General features: G+C 43.3%; 2 protein-coding genes across 3 annotated transcripts in view; one reads left to right on the top strand and one right to left on the bottom strand.

Annotated features, from left to right (window-relative positions):
• SRPK1 (SRSF protein kinase 1) overlaps positions 1-12,341 on the bottom strand; it is a 28,892-nt gene extending 16,551 nt beyond the window's left edge. Inside the window, exons 1-3 of the mRNA XM_081194592.1 lie at positions 11,999-12,341; positions 11,324-11,384; positions 258-376 (exon numbers count right to left, since the gene is read on the bottom strand). Of these exons, the coding sequence (XP_081050718.1) occupies positions 258-376; positions 11,324-11,384; positions 11,999-12,326 (508 nt within the window). The 5' untranslated portion in view covers positions 12,327-12,341. The remainder of the gene's footprint in view (positions 1-257; positions 377-11,323; positions 11,385-11,998) is intronic.
• A 1,239-nt stretch (positions 12,342-13,580) lies between these two features.
• The window catches only part of MAPK14 (mitogen-activated protein kinase 14), a 32,537-nt gene continuing 29,398 nt past the window's right edge, over positions 13,581-16,719 (top strand). The window contains exon 1 of one of the 2 annotated variants that reach the window (XM_081194610.1): positions 13,581-14,239. In XM_081194610.1, coding sequence (XP_081050736.1) covers positions 14,124-14,239 — 116 coding nt within the window. In that variant the 5' untranslated portion in view covers positions 13,581-14,123. The remainder of the gene's footprint in view (positions 14,240-16,719) is intronic. The other variant, XM_081194609.1, reaches the window with a different exon arrangement.

The raw sequence follows: 16,719 nt of genomic DNA, 5'->3' as shown, positions 1-16,719 counted from the left end.
AGAAATACCTTAAGCTAGCATATGTCTTGATGTATTAACTTTGATATGCTAAACAAACAAGGAGGATGTAGTCTGGTAGATGTCTGGTCTTATAAGAAGAAGCATTAGTCTATCAAGTCCCCATAGATGTTTTCCTTTTTCTATCTACAAAGCAAAATCACTTACTGGTTGACACACACAATGTACCAAACCAGGTTTACAACCTTAATTATTGGTTTAAAATTATGATACTCAAATTGTAAAATAAAACCTCTCACCTTTGCAGTAATCATTGGGATCTTCCTGCTCATCATCATCTGATCCCAGGATTTCCTCTTCTTGTTCAGGAAGATCATTCTCTGCATGGGCAGCAGGGCCTCGATGTTGGGTTTCTGGCCTAGGAGACATCGTAAGTTTGTAAGTCGTAAGCTTTTTATTGTGTGTACTTAGAGCAAAGGAAGAAAGAATATGCAAAGACTAAAATGCAGTTTGAGGTTGGATAATGATAGGCAAAAGAAATATTCCTAATTTTTAAAGAAGTAACTGAAATGCAGATGCATCACATCTATCTCAGTTCACTTTGGTTGGAACAAACCCTCTCAGCAGATACAACTTGTGCAGACAACTCCACATGTGCAGCAAGTACCGACACTCAAATTAGTACAGTTTCAAAAGATACCAGTCACACCAATGTCTAGAGCTGTCTTCATGGAGGATCAAATGTTGCACAGTACACCAATCACTCCCACTATGATTATGCCAGGTATTTGCCTTGCTCAGTCATGGGGATGGAGTCAACTGCACTTTTGCCAGGTACAGCTGTGCTTTGTGATGCATTTTGTCTGTAGCAGAATGTCCTAAGCTGGAGGCGCTGGGCCAAATTACTGCCCCTCTCCAAAAAATGCCAATCAAGAGGCGAGAGACTCAGGCAGAGAGTAACAGCAGCAAGAATTCAGGCTTGTAACTAACTACTCACCTTGTAGCTATAAGCAAACAGGAATTTCATACTGGCAAGGGAGTGAGCTGGTAGAGGATGGATCTCTCCATCCCTCCTCTGCCCAGTCCACTTGGTTTCCATGCCAACCATGGAGGAAGGAAAGCACCTACCTCCCTGATCAGTGTGAAAAACAAGCAGGATGGTGGAGGGATGGTTCATTTTACGTCTGCTTGATAGCAGGGTTCTTTGTTTTCGGCTTTTAAAAGAACTTTATTTCCATGCTGGTTGTGGAGGGGCTTCCGTTCCTCTCCAGCCAGCAGGGAAATGCAGGCTGCCAGTGTCTCAATGGAACAGTAAACATTTCAACAGGCTAGTAGCTTTAGCAGCCTAATTTATCTGAAGGACCCTCTATACCTGTATGAATCTGCCCAAGATCAGAGTCCAAGACCCTGCTCTATGGCCTGTCATAAGGCGGGTAGGTTCTAGGAACAGGGCTTTCACAGTGGTGGTCCCAACCTTTCGAATTCCTCCCCAGGGAGATACGCATGGTCTCCTCATTACTGGCTTTCAAAAATATTTTAATAAAAAATAACAGGCATTCAGAAGGCTTCAGCAGTGTAGGATAGTCCTTAGGCTAAAAATAATTGCCAGTGGCTCACAGAAGACTTGCAGTGAAAACTGCTTGGTGATGGGTTCAGGATGAAGGAAAATTTTAGGATTCTGAATTATTTTCTATAGATAGCCCCTCAGAATGGCTTCAGTTTAGTCATCCTATTACAGGTACCCAAATGCATTCCAGCCCTATAAGTGACTCAGTGTGCTTCCATGCAGTGGGACGAACCCATCTTTATGGCTCCCTAAAAACGGGAAATTCAAGTACTGTATAGAGTGGCAGAAAAGAAAAACCCAATCTTTCAGCAGAAAGAAAAATAGTCATGCATATCTAGAAACATGTAACTACAACTTGCATGCTGTCAACTAGTTGTTGTCAGGCTTTAGACTGACAGCTACAGTGATCCATGACATATTATATTTGAATACCAAAAGAAACATACTTATATCTAGTCACTCCCTGGATTTTGTTTGTTAAATATTGAGTTGCTCAGCTGATCATAAGGCATAAATCAATGCTCTGAAGGTCCCCAACCCTCTGGAGAAGATTTTTGCGTGTGCACAGGGTTGTTAGTGGTAGGGGGAATAGCCAAAAATTGCTTCCCTCTTCATTCTCTTCTTATTGACAGCTATGTGACAACATTATATAAAACACATAACAGTTATTTTACAGAGTAACAAATAAACCTTTTGTAAAGTAACTGGTTTCACAAAACAATTGTGAAATACAGCTATCGCGGGGTTTGGTGTAGGGATGTTCAAACAAAAATAAATAAATCAGCATACTTGCAAAGAGTGCTCATGTACACTTCTGGAACATTTTACACACATTCTAAACTGACTGTTCCCTCCACACACTCATCTCTTGAAGATTTATTTGAACTCCCTACACCTTTCTTTGGCAAAAATTAGAAGTTGTAAATATTTGCAGTTAGCCTAATGCGGGCAGAGCACATACAGGAATAAACACAAAATCAAATGTTAAACAAGAGTTAAGACAATTGCAGACAATGATTTTTAAAAATCATAACGCTACCCAATAAATCTCAAACCTAGAGAGGAAATGAATAAGGATGAAATCGATGTGATCCCTCTAGAAGCCACACCCTCTCTTCACACAGCAAATCTCTTCATTAATTACGTCATAACTATGGGAATGCTGAATTGTTAAGGTTTACTAGATCGGTTTTTAATGACAGAACGTTCTAGGGTCTGCATCGACAAGGAATTAGGTAAGCCTTAAAGCTATTTTTCCAGGCAAAAACGCTGTTTGAAATTCCCTGAATATTCTGCAATCATACATCTCTTCCACAAGCACAATCTTCCTGCAGCAAAGAAGTTACTAGAAAGCCTTCATAAAGCTTTTGAGAACTATCCTGATCCTTTATCTAAAGGAAGTCTGAATGTCTTATCACTGAGTGATGTTACAAAGACTCAGAGAGCTCAATATCTTTGCAATTAATTATTTCAAGTCCTTATACTTTCAAAATGAGAGTGAACTATTATTTGCCAGGGAGTGAAAAAGACCACATAACATTGCAGAGATGTGATTGCCTTTCAAAGGCAATATTTTCTCTCTAATGTTTCTTGGAAAGTATGTGTACTTTTGCTATTAAATCTTTTAAAAATGCTCAATACAATCCCCACAACTGCTCCTGCCCCGCCCTCCTAAAATGTATCCCCCCTAAAATGCACCCCAAACGGGCATGGGCAAGGATGGTAAAACATGCATAGGAGGTACAAAGACCTTATTTTAATACATCATTTGATTCTAAACAATGATTTATTTGAGCAAATTGTTACTAAGAAGAGAAACCTGAAAGCATCTTCTGATTCATTTAAACGATTTAGAAGTCAGCTTGTAAGCAGGGACAAAAGGCTGATGTGAGAGTTCCAGAGACTGCATTTCAATGAATAAGAAACAGACAGCTGTCAGAACTGCTACACTGCTAGAAACACATCAAATGCTAACAGAAGCCTTGAATGAATCCATTTTAACATATCAGAACATTTGGCAGACATCCACCCCAACAAGCACCTTGGGCTTCTGAACATCTACTTGCTTTTACAACCTAACTTCATTGGATTTGTTCTTAAGCTAAGCATCTGGTAAGATTACATGCTAGGGGAGGGCGACAATTGAATCAGTGACCTCAGGAAGATTTATGAGCTTAAACGGAATTCAGAGAAGTCCTCACTGAGGCAGCCAAACTCCCTTTTTTCCATCTGGGTTTTAAAAAATGCTGTAAAAGGCAAGCTTACCTGCACGAAGCACGAACTCCCATTGATGAAGGTATCTCTGAAGTCGGGCCAACAGTTTTCGAAAGAGCCATCAAAAATTAAATGGCACCCTGGTGCAAGTAATAGCGGTACATAAATTGCAAGCAGAGGGCTGGTTCTTCCTGAACACAGCAAAGCTTTGTGCAAAAGCAAGAGAGAAAAGGAATTTGCCTCCACCACCTAGCTGCAGATGCATAGCACTGCATTGCAGGTAAATGCCTTGCAGCATCACTGAAGAGAGTTGCTCTCAGCTAATTTGCTTCCCGAAAAATTTAGCCATGTTCCGGAATGACCAAAAACTCATTCTATTCTTTTGATGCTGACCAACTTCCAAAGTCTTTCCAGATATACTAACTATGTAGCCTAACTGAAGTGAAGCCCCGAGTTTCCTGTTCAATAATAAATTTCCTTCAGAACTTTGAAAGAAAAGAGTATCACAGTATTGATTATACTGTAGGAGCACAAGAGCTCAAAGTATTAGCTTCTCTGTGCCAGTAGGTGCCAATTATTCTTCTAGCTCTACCCAAAAAATTCTATGGAAAAGATGGAAGACAATTTTCATAAAGGCATCCCAACCTAAACAAGACAAGCTTCTTCATTTCATATGTTCTTATTAAGAAATAAACAAACTGGACAATTGCAGAGGCAGGTGCCAGTATCATTCTTGGCTATTGTATGGTACTTCTGCAACATATTTAGCCTTTCAGTTCATGCTGGCATTTCCATGATTAACTGAGCTGATGAGCTATGAAAACCAAACAGCAACGCATCTGTCTATGTAAAAAGCAGTATACAGCTGAAAAGGCAGAGAAAAAGTTACACGAAGCAAGACAAATGAAGATGCAGCTGAAATACAGTCTGAATAAGTGTGGTCAGCAGCTCCGCCTGCAAACACATTCAAGTTCTAGCTTGCACATCTTATTCATGAAATAAGCACTAATTTGTGCTGTAACATTCCAGGTATTGCAAGGTACACTGCCATTGCCTATTCTACCAACAGATCTACTCAGGAGAACAACAGAAGCTCTTGCTTGCAAGTGAATCTGCCTGGCTTCAGTTAGCCTGCTGCAGTTTTTCTTCTCAAACAGATCGGCAAAGAAAGAAGTACTACAGTCGTACCTTGGTTTCCGAACAGCTTAGTTCTCAAATGTTTTGGCTCCTGAACGCCGTAAACCCGGAAGTGGCTTATTTGGTTTGCGAACTATTTTTGGAAGCTGAATGTCTGACAGGGCTTCCAATTGGCTGCAGGAGCTTCCTGCAGCCAATCAGAAGCCGCGCTTTGGTTTCCAAACATTTTGGAAGTCGAACGGACTTCTGGAAAGGATTCAGTTCGACTTCCAAGGTACGACTATACTTACTGTGAGAAAACAGACTGAAGTCTTTTACAGCTTGTGAATCTGCTTGCAACTAAATGCTAAAACCAAACGGTTACTCTTAGGTAATTCCTTAGTTGCTCTGGGTGGGCGTGGAATGCATGCAAGTAAAAAGTGATACAATAACTTAACCAGGGAAAAGAGGGACAAACTCTAAAGACTTCCTCCCATGAAAATTAGATGGTGAAAACACAGCCAAAGACTGGAATCCTATATGCATTTACATGGGATTAAACACCCATGTACGCAATAGAACTTCTTTTGAAGAATCAAATAACTAGTTCCACTCACTGAAGAGGGTCTGGGGCTTGAGATTCTCAAATGGCAACTCTCCCAACCCCTAGCCAATGTTACACAACAAGCCTTTTGAAACTAAAAGGATCTTTCAAACACAGTTTGTTATATGGCATGAGGCTTGCTGTTCAAAATTAAAAAATCTACTGGGCATGCGTTTTGGATCCCAGACTTGATTGCAATTCACATAACCAACAGTCCTTAACTAAGGCTGCCTGTAACTCTGATTCTAGTTATTCATGCATAAGCCCCATTCAATGTATGGGGTTCACTGGTGCAGAACTGGTAGCAGAATTGCCATACTAACTGTTTCATTTAACAATCTAGATAAAGTAGGCTTCTGATTATGTCTTCACAAGATATACATCATACAGTCGTACCTTGGTTCTCAAACAATGCGTTCCGGGAGTCCATTCGACTCCCAGAACTGTTCGAAAACCAAGGAAGCAGCTTCTGATTGGCTGCAGGAACGTCCTGCAGCCAATCGGAAGCCACGCCAGACATTCGGTTTGCGAAAATTGTTTGAAGACTGGAACACTCACTTCTGGTTTTTTTTATCATTCGGGAACCAAAACATAGGAATTCCAAGGCGTTCGGCAACCAAGGTATGACTGTACTGTCTTACAGTATGCATGCTTAGTCTTTTACTCTAATCTACATTCTCCATATTTAAATGTATGGAGAATGTAGTAAAGTTCATATTCTATGAAGAAAAACCAGTCAAGTTCTTGTTCTTAAAAGTTATAATTAAGCAAAAACTCTTGCTTCCTCTCCCACAGACCTGAGAATGAAGGCTTTCTATTTTCTTAAAGAAAACATGCCAATTAATCACCAGCTTTAGAACTAGAAAACTGTATGACTTCTATCACTGAGAAACAACCATAGGGTAGTTCTATTTGATCTATTCTACTTATACCGGAGAACACATACCAGAGTAATTCGTTCATTTCTTCCTTCAGGCATTCATTCTCAGGATGAATGCCATCAAACTGTGTTCGAACAATAATAATCCATAAAGAAATAAGGTGATGCACTCCCAACCCGTCTGTAACCATTAACTGTTCTAGACAGAAATTCAGAGGAAACAGATTAAAAAAATAAAAGGCCAATTAACATGTAGCTTCTCATCGCAAGGTGAAACAATGAACATTCAAGCATTTCATTAGACACCATGCTGATTTATGAGTGAAGACAGCATGTTCTTCAAAGGTGGGGATGAGGTGAAAAAAGCACTTGTATTCATGAGCATTTAACTCCCAGCAAGTAGGAATTTGGGGTTTAAGGGATCTCACCCTTGTCTCTCTGCCTATAGGAAGAAAGACAACAAAGAAGGAAAAACAGTATTGCAGGAGTGTCTTGCTCTCACAATCCTACATATTTTCCCACTCATTCAGTAGTGCCAGCGAAGTCAGAAGAACAGAACACATGGCACAGAACACAGAGCAGACACATACAGATGGATCTGTGTATTAATGTTAAAACAATTCATGGTTGTGGAGAGCAAAAAAATTAGACCCAGCACACAGAATGGCTGCATTTACTTAAAGGGAAACAGCATTAGTTTATTGTATATCTATGGCTCAGAAGGAAATGTCATCTATATTGTTTTGAGAGTTATACATGCAAAAAAGTAGAATTCCATGGAGGTCCCTGATGGCCACATACTCACAGACCTCTAGGCACTCTTTTCTCTACAGACAGGAGGGCAAGTGGATATCTCCCTAATTACCTACAGCCTTAGCATTTCGTCAGTGCTCTCCATCATAATTAAATCAAAGCCTAGCTGGGATGTAGAGAAGTGTGAGAGCTTGACTTGTTACCAGCTGCTACTGTTCTGCAGACCTTCTCCCCAAAGAGAGCCCTCCCCCTCAAAGCCCTGAAGTACAGGGATTTGGGGAACCTTGTGACCCTGCAAAGAAGGGTGTGTCACTCTCATTTTTTTAATTGAAAGAGGGGGAATGCTGCATCCCCACACTAACAAAAATGCACAGAGGTAGCAGCAAGAACAACTGTTTGCTTTCCAAGGTTCTGGGAGGGAAATGAACCTTCATTGATGCATTCTAGCTAATGCAGGCAACTAATGCTCACAACCAGTAGGACCTGTACTGATGGCATACTGACTAGGCCTGTGGGTTATAAATGCCTTAAATATATTTTAAAAGGTGTAGGTAGTATGTAAAACCACCACCTTGGAACACATTAAAAAGCAGCAAGCCCATGCTCCCACTCAGAGTACACTTGTCAAGAAGCTTCACCTGGTCCCAACTGACAAGTGTATGGAGGACATGTTTTCAAACATTCATAGCATACTTGTGTGTGTGAAGAGGCCCGCAGGGTACAGACACAACAAAACAGTAATTCTACGTATAAGCACCAATGTTATCAGAAGGAAACCCATGGCCAGGAAAGCAGCACATATTTTGCAGTGATCACAGGTTATAATCACAGAAAGCACTCTATATGTATTGCCATTTATCACCTCCATATTTGACCTCTGCCTTGACTTGAATGCTCTCTTTCTTTTCTTTAAAGTGTATTGGCTTTTAGCAGAGATCTGATATTTGACTGTCAAATACCACATGCACTGCTGGCAGCCTGTTAGTAACCACTTGCCTGGTTATGAGCAAGGCTTACCTCTATGCAGGGAAGCCTGATAAAAACTACTGCTTTTAGAAGACAGATGACTAGCATTAGTATGCGCAGGCGGGTGGGTTAGGAACATTTTTGTGATCTTTTGCACAATTATATGCAAGTCAACATTGTATATTTAAATGCTTCTTAAATTTAAAATATATTTTGATAAATCACTTATAGCTTTGTATACATAGTAACATAGCTGCTGCCCAAAATTATTCCAAAAAGAAGGCATTATTTAAAGCCTGTTCTTTTAAATTTATGTTTGCTGTTAACAAATAAGCCTATCCATCAAGTTCAGGGGCAAAATCACACAAGCAGCAGCATTGAGCAGAGAAATCCACCTAGGGCTCAAAGACACATTTCTTCTGCCAACCAACTCAAGTGTATGGATGGGCATCAATTGGTAGTAGGGAAGAATGAAAAAGGAAGACATGGGAAACATGCACAGATCCTGTTACACTTCTTCCACACATATCACAGCTGAGGAAAAATAGGGCTCTGTTGAAACCCATGGGGTTTTGCAGTTCAGTGTCCTAAGCCTAACTTTGTTACAGCAAAATTCAACCACTTCTCTTCCTCTATGATAAAGGATAGCCATGGCTATTTTAAGGCTCTCGGAACTGCCAGAGTATTAGCCATCTTACATATGAAGATTCACGACATGTTAGCTGCAGAAACAGCGATAAACAACTTTATGTCAAGTCCTTGATTTTTTGACAAGAACGGAACATTTTTTATTGTTCTTTTCTACAAGCAATTAAAAAACCGGAACTCTCTCAGAGCACTAGCATTAAATGGGAAGCTACCTTGGCTGAATATGTTATAAAAACCACTCTACTTAAGCCACTATATGAATTTGTAAATAATGGTTTTGGGTTGTATAATTAAGTTAACTGTTGGCCAGCTCTTTTAATTTTTACTAGAATGCTTCCACAGTGCACGACAGCTTTGAAAACATAGAAGAGCGAGCTTGGGAAATTTGGGATTCAATTTCTGAATATTACTAGCTTGCCACAACTTTGCAGTAAACCTTCATGCAGTGGGTTATCACTATGGATTCAATCTAAATAGAGTAAAATATTTGAGACAAGAGACTACACTGAAAACAGTGCTACAACTATTAAAACTTTGCAATCACAGCATGATTTCAGAAAGCATTATTTTAGATACAAAAATTGCCTTGACTGTTCAGAAGTGACAGAAATGCTACATGGACAAAAAATAGTGAAGTGAACAATGGATGAGAAGAGGCATAAGGTAGGTGAATAAATGAAGCCACTTCACACCAAGTCAGAATATTGGTGCACCTAGATCTATCTGGTTTTCCAATTGCTCAGAGGCAAATATTTCCCCCACTATTGCTACCTGAGTTAATTTAACTGCAGATTCCAGCAACTGAAACTAGGATCATCTACAAAGCAGTACTTCATTATTGCTTTTCTCCAATCAGAGATGCCAGATTTGGGAGCTTTTTGTGCACTGCATGAGAACTGGAGAAATATGAATAATGAAGGGCAGGACATAACAAACCAAGGGCAACCCAGTCAGATGGGTGGGGTACAAATTAACAACAACAACAACAACTAATAACCATTTGATAATGCAGACAAAGGGGTTCAATTCAGGCATATTTCAAAGTCAATAGGAAATAAAAAAATTATTAGAGCATTTAATGGCATATGATGGCATCTACACATGTAAGCTTCCAGTGACTGTGCAGTACAATCCTTTGAAATTTTACTCAGAAGTCTCACTTAAACGGGGCTTACTTGAGTCTTGTAAAGAATCCTCCCCCTCCACCTCAAGTTACTAGCTTGCAAAAACTTTTACTCCTCTCACTTTCCCACATGTAACTCCTGCTTGCATATGGGTACTTGGCTAGTGCTTAAACGAGGGATTACTTTCCTTAATATTCCAGGCTTAAAGAACTTTCAGAGAGCACTATCAACTCTGATAATTACTCGCACTAAATAATGCACACTCTCTGGCTCCATTTTCTTAATCTGAAACCACTTGCCACTTAACACACACAGAACACAATCTTATCCACACTTAACTGATTTCAGTGGGACTTCTCAGTAAAACTAGCCTATCAATTTAGTCCACCAAAGTCAGTCTACAGCAGCTACATAGAGTACGGTATGGTCAAACCTCTTTTCGAGTTATAGTAACAGGGTGAAAAAGAGAAGACTTCCCTCTTCTATGTGACATCTGAAATGTTTAAAGTAAGTTCCACCCTTCAGTTTGAGTGGGATTATAAAATACTCTTATTCAGTATTAAACTACACAGAGAACATGTGTCTATTGCATTTTAGTTTGCTGAATTTACGGGCAATCTTAGATGTTCAGAAGTTAGTGCACCATTTTGAACATGTTTCAAGCTTCTTGGATCTACAAGGCCAGAACAGCTTATTATGACTATGCAAATAACACTTGAAATCCAGGGCTAGCCAGAACGGCTTGCTATACAATATAAATGTAAATCTCAGGGTCACAATTCAAATTCTGCTTGCACCAGGCTGGGGGGCTCAATTAAGCAGAGATCTTGCTTCCTGCAGCCCTGCCAGCCTCTGCCTGCAGAGTGACATCGGCATCGCTCTGCCAGTGTGGTTTCCCATTTTGCCTGCTGAACTTGTGGGCAGAATTGCTGATGGTGGGGAGGGGGACTTTCTGGGATGGCAGACATTCAAGACAGAGGGCTGAGCTAGCCTTACAGCTGTCATGTGACAGCAGCAGGCCTGATTGCCAGCCAGTATGTGCTGCAAGGCTGCAGATGCTGCAGTGGCCCTGTTGGACAGCGCCCAGGGCTTGGATTTCACCCTACTACGGTTTAAAATGTATATAAATAAATAAATAACATATTTGATCCATTAAGTTTATCTACTATTTTAGATTAAAATATTATCCTTGGAAAAGGAGACGAGAATATTACCAGCAAGCTGATAGGCACCCAGAGACAAATTTAATGGTGCCCACTTAAAATATGCACAAGATGCAGAAGAGGGCATATCACTCATGTGAGTTTATGCGCTTTTAACACTGAGGCTACCCTCAGGATGTAAAGAGTCACTTAGAATTGGAAAATCTGGAAGATTTCTCATTACCATGCAACCAAGGCTACCAGGCTGGCTTCTGCACATCATTTCAGGAAATTATTGTCACTGTCCAGGACACCATTCCAGTTTGTTTAAGGCAGTAGGGTCACACTTACTTTCTCTGGGCTTTTTCCTTCTTGGCTTTAGTCCGCTTCTTCCGGGCTTGCAATGCTAGAACTAGGAAGAAACAGAGGGAAGAAGAAGAAGAAGAAGAAGGGGTGGGGCAAGAGTCAGTAAGCTTCTGTTCAGGGTGAAAAAGAAGGGCACATTATTTGCATCATCAAACCTATCCGGTTTATTTTGTTCTAAGATTAACCCCTTCTTCCCTAGAAGCAGCATTAATCCAAGAACAAACCAGATTCGTGAGACACGTGCTCATAATAGACTCATTGTACCCATATTTATAATATATATTTTTTTAAAAATCCCCAAACACGTTACTGGAGGAGACAGGCGATTACAGTATGTCACCCTCTTTTATCTCATACTAGGTAGCGGGGTGGAGGCCGAGGAAGGGAAGCCTAAGGGCCGGACATTTGCCAGGATACCCGAAGACTGGCAGTTAGGATCCGTGAGAAGAACTCTGCGAATAACAGCGGGACCTGACAAAAGCAAACCGACGCCCGATCTCGTGTGAATTGGGGCAACAACCAGGGAGGAAGCGAGCCGCCAAGACCCAGAAAGCTGAAGCCTGGCTAGAAGAGCCGAGGGGCCGAGGGCGGCGGGCGAGGGGCGGCTGCGGGGGGGGGGTATGAGTTTGGCGGGGAGGCGGCGGGGCCAAGCGCACTCACCTTTCCGCTCCATGGCGGCTAGAGACAGCAGCCCCCGCGACCCCCCGCGCGTGCGCTCCAAGGATATTTCCTGCGCCTGCGCTGGCCGCGGGCGAGCCGGTCGGCGCGTGCGTACGACTGGTATCTTCGCGCGCCGTTGCGCGCGCCACCAGATCTCCTCGCCGCCGCCGCTGCTGCTGCTGCTGTCACTTCCTCCCGAGCTGGGGCTCCCGGGGAAGGCCACTCCCCCTGGCTCTTCCAAACGCGTGCGGCGCCGCCCCCTGCTCTGCGTGACAGGCAGGAGCCGGAGCCGCGCGTCAGGCCCCTCGCCCGCCTCCCCTTGTCCCATGGGCGGAGCGCATGCGCCTCGCGGTGTCCCAGCCCACCGCTCGCTTCCCCGGGGCTTCGCCGGATTTAACTAGGGCCAAGCGAGGTGGGGGCGGCGTAAAAAGTGGCCTAGCGCGTATACAAGTAACTGCGTGCGCTGTCGCCGGAGATGGGATTGTGACGTGCCCGCCACGCGTTCTGGGTCCGGGCGAGTTTTCCAACTTCACGCGTAGCCGGCATAGGAGGGAGGGATGTGTTCTGCTATGGACCCCTTGCGCCACCAGGTTGCGCGATGACTCGCAGCAGCTAAAGTTAACGTTCGAATTCTCGAATTAAACTTTTTTTTTTTTTTTACAATTTACATGACTTTGTACAAATGCGTGGCTTACGCAGTGGGAACTTTTGGAAGTTATTTTAATGTATGCAGCTTATTAAAAATGAATTTAGTGTACACATGTTATCCCCAACAAAGGTTAGAAGCCAACAGTTGGGTGCTACCAGTTCTATTTGCAAGAAACAGGAAAGGCAACTGGTGCTGCGTACGTGCAGCAAGCAACGTTGTATCTGGATGGTGAATGAAAGCAGCCTAGCTTGTCACTGCACATAGTGACAATAGCTTTCTGATTGGAAAGGTTGGACAGTCCTGCAAAATGAAGCCAAAAATGGCTTATCTTCTGAGTTTATGCCAATAAAACTCAGAAACGTGAGGCTTACAACAGACCTAGCATAGGACTCTAAGCAAGAAAGGATCAGCAGTCATAGCTAATTTATCTGACTTGTCAGGGGAAAGGGGGGCGTGTGGAAACAGTACGAAGGTAAAATTTACGTCCATCGCTGCACCACGAAAATGGCCCCCAGAAGTTGGTGCAAGAAGGGAATGCAGCCCATGAGCTGGAAAACGGCTCCTCATCCCGCATTAACCAATAACAAGGAAGACTGTGTTGTTAGCTACCACAATTTACTAGCCGAGGACTGTAACTCAAATGGTTGCTATGAAGAGAATTGCATTCCAACGATTATTTGTTAACGAACATTATGTACAACTGCAAGCACAAAACAGCTAATGCGCTTCTTCCCCGGGGGCACAGAAAGACCGGGAGGAGGAAGCCACAAGGTGGCGGGTGTGAACCTTCCTTCTGAGAAGGCACCTGTCCAGGTTCCCGCTGTCTTAAAGAGCAGCACCTGCAAGCCTTAAACCTTGGCCGGCATCACGCTCCACCCTTCCTCTTCTCCCTCCTCCTCTTTCCTTCTCGTCTCCTTCCAGATCTCGCGAGACGCTCCCCGCTTTCTGGTTGCGCTCATCATAGGGCGCTGGAGCTGGGTTCCATATTGGGGCATCGCCTCAAAACTCTTTCCGCGCCGTGGGTCTCGCGAGACCTCTGCAACCGGGGACTTAGGAAGAGGTCGGGAGAAGTCAGGCGGCGGCAGCAGCAGCAGCTCCTCCTTCTCGTCGTTGCTGCTTGGTTTTGCCGCCCCCCCCCCAGTGCAAGCTCTGCTCTCCTCAGGGGGACCCCTCGCGCCCACCTGTTAGGCTCCCTGTCTTGGGGCTGTGCAGGAGGCCGCGGGGTTGCGACCCGACAGACGGCGGGAGGCAGAAAAGCCCCCTTGGCCTGGCCTTTCCCTTCGGCCGCGGGGCGGGGTTGGGGCGGCGGCGGCACAAGGCCAGTTACTGAGGCGGCCGCTGGGCGCGAGCGACCTCTTTACCCTCGGAGCAGGAAACCCCCTTTCTCCGAAGGGGGAGGAGCCAACGGTTCTGCTTGAGGGTCTTTCCCCCCCCCCCACTCCCGGCCGCGCTGGGTGGGGCGGGCTCGGGGTCGAGATGACCCAAGAGCGGCCCAAGTTCTACCGGCAGGAGCTGAACAAGACGGTCTGGGAAGTGCCTGAGCGTTACCAGAACCTCTCTCCGGTGGGCTCCGGGGCTTACGGCTCCGTCTGGTAAGTTGCTGCCGCTCTCCCGGGGGCGGGGGGGGAGGCTTGGGGAAACTTCGCTACTCGCACTCTCCCTTATCCCCCGCAGCCCTTCGTGCGTACCGGACAGCAGCCGCCACGAAGGCCTGTCATTCTGAATGGGATGATTGATTAGCTGGGAGATCCTGAAAGCGGCCTTAGAAGGCGGTGGATCTCGCATGTGTCCACACCCAGTCCTCCTTGCAAAAGGAAGTCGGTTAGATCCTGTGATTCCGAGGGATCGGCTCTCGGTTGGAAATACTAAAAGAAAAAACGTTGCCTGTTTGGTTCTCTTGCACCGTAATGCTGGGGCAGTGCAAGTTAGCAGCAGAAGTAGTAGAGGCGTTTGATGTACAGTACTTGTCGCTCCGTCTGCTGCAGTGCCTTGATCTCCGTCACTTCTTCCCGTAACCGCTATGAACTCATTCCCTACTTATTTGGGAACGCACAACCCGTGAAGTCCACAGTTGAGCAATGTCTCCAGAAGCAATCAAAATGTGCACCAAACAGTGGCTTTCTTCAAGTTCTCCAGTTTTCAAAAGGCATTATGTTAAGCATCTGATGCACGATCCTTTATTTTACTTTGTGGTGCCAAGATTATTGGCTTTGGTAGGAAATGACTTCTTGATTATTTTAGTTGCATTTGGCTTGCAAACTGTTGGGTGTTTAATGAGGTTTGGTTTTCTAGCAGAATCTTGAAAACAAAGATAAAGCAATATTCTCAACACTGCACAATTAAATAACTTGTAATTAGTCTTATTATTTTTTGCATTTTTATTCCAGCACTCCTCGAAGAAGCTAAGGGTTATGTACATAGTTTCTTCCCCCACCATTCTTTATTTTCACAAGTCTGTGAGGTAGGATAGGCTGGTATCTCAATAAACACCATGAACCTGGATCTCCCCCAGTTTCTTACACTGATCTTGCTGGGAATTGGAGTAGGGAATAAGAGTTTACTTGCAACTAGGGAAGATGTATAATGAAGAGGTTGAGTGCAAAGCTGTTGAAGGAATAAACAGCTGGCGAGGGGTAGCAGAGACTGGCAGGAGAGGAATTTGTGATTCACCTCCTCATGATGTCATAGGCACTATCCATAGATGTTTGACTTCACTACCACATTCCTCACAGCAAAATATGTATTGCAGTTAGACTGCCAGGACAAAGCATAGAAACTTATTCAAGAATCCAACAATAAATGGATGTTGTCTTGGCTACAGAACCCCTAAGCCTCTTGGGCTTGCCAATCAGAAGGTCAGCGGTTCGAAGCTTTGCAACGGGGTGAGCTCCCATTGCTCTGTTCCAGCTTCTGCCAACCCAGCAGTTCGAAAGCATGCCATTGCAAGTAGATAAATAGGTACCACTGCAGCGGGAAGGTAAATGGTGTTTCTGTGTGCTCTAGGATTTGTCACAATGTCCTGTTGCACCAGAAGCGGTTTAGTCATTCTGGCTATGAGATGTAAGTATTTTTGTATATAAAACGACATAACCATTGCAAGTTCAAGGTAGTCATAACTTCTTTGGTAACAAATACTTGAATTGTACTCATCAGACTACCAGCCTTCTGTGATAGTTTAGCTAGAGTTACATGTATATATTTACCTTATTTACATGGCACAGTAAACTAGTGAATGGTTTGCAGTGAAAGTACCAGTCTGAGCCACTTTGTTCCTCTATGCTAGCCCAGTCTCTGGCTTAACATTGTGTCCAAACCAAGGGTTGTGGTTTATTTCCTTCCAGACAAACACTATGATCTGTAGCAAAAGTTTGTTCTTGACTTGAGAGGAGCAAACTGGCTCATGTGATAACTGAAAACAAAGACTCAGACTCTGTGTTTTTGTGTTCTTCTGCAGCTACATAGCACCGTTCTTTTAATTGTAGATATTAAGCCAATTTACTGCTTTAAACAAAACTCGAGAGTTCTTCTGCATTTTTTCCTAGAAAAACATATCTTGATCTACACTGTTTTATTATTTCATGTCTCGTTTGAAACAATATTTCACTTGCTTGTGTTTTGTCAGGTAAGAACAATATCATGAGACAAGTTCTCATAGGAGAAAACAATGAAATTTTGTTTTTTAAACACCTGCAGCATAGATCCTGGTGGCCTCAGAAATTTGCATTCATTGATGACTGATAGGCAGGTGTGGTTCATTACACCATTGCCGTGGTAGGATAGGAATGTATACTGCAGAGTTTTGAAAGACCTTAGCCTTTTTGCTAGTTATTACTGCATCTAGTTATTGTAGTGATTAGTTTGCAGAATAATTAATGGTAATTCCACTGCTCTCTTTTTTTGATCACTAAGAATCAAGTTTTGTGCCTTGTATCCATTAAGCAAATACACATATATCTCCATTCCCTCTAATATCAAGCTCAGGTGGTTGAGTGCCCATCAATTTTGGAAGCAAAATGGAATTAAAGTAGTGGGCTACTTAGGCACACAGAAGTATATAAATCTAATAATATTA

This window comes from Podarcis bocagei (assembly GCF_964188305.1).
Source record: "Podarcis bocagei genome assembly, chromosome: 5".
Classification (NCBI taxonomy): domain Eukaryota; kingdom Metazoa; phylum Chordata; class Lepidosauria; order Squamata; family Lacertidae; genus Podarcis; species Podarcis bocagei.
This window is presented reverse-complemented; position numbering and strand designations above follow the sequence as displayed.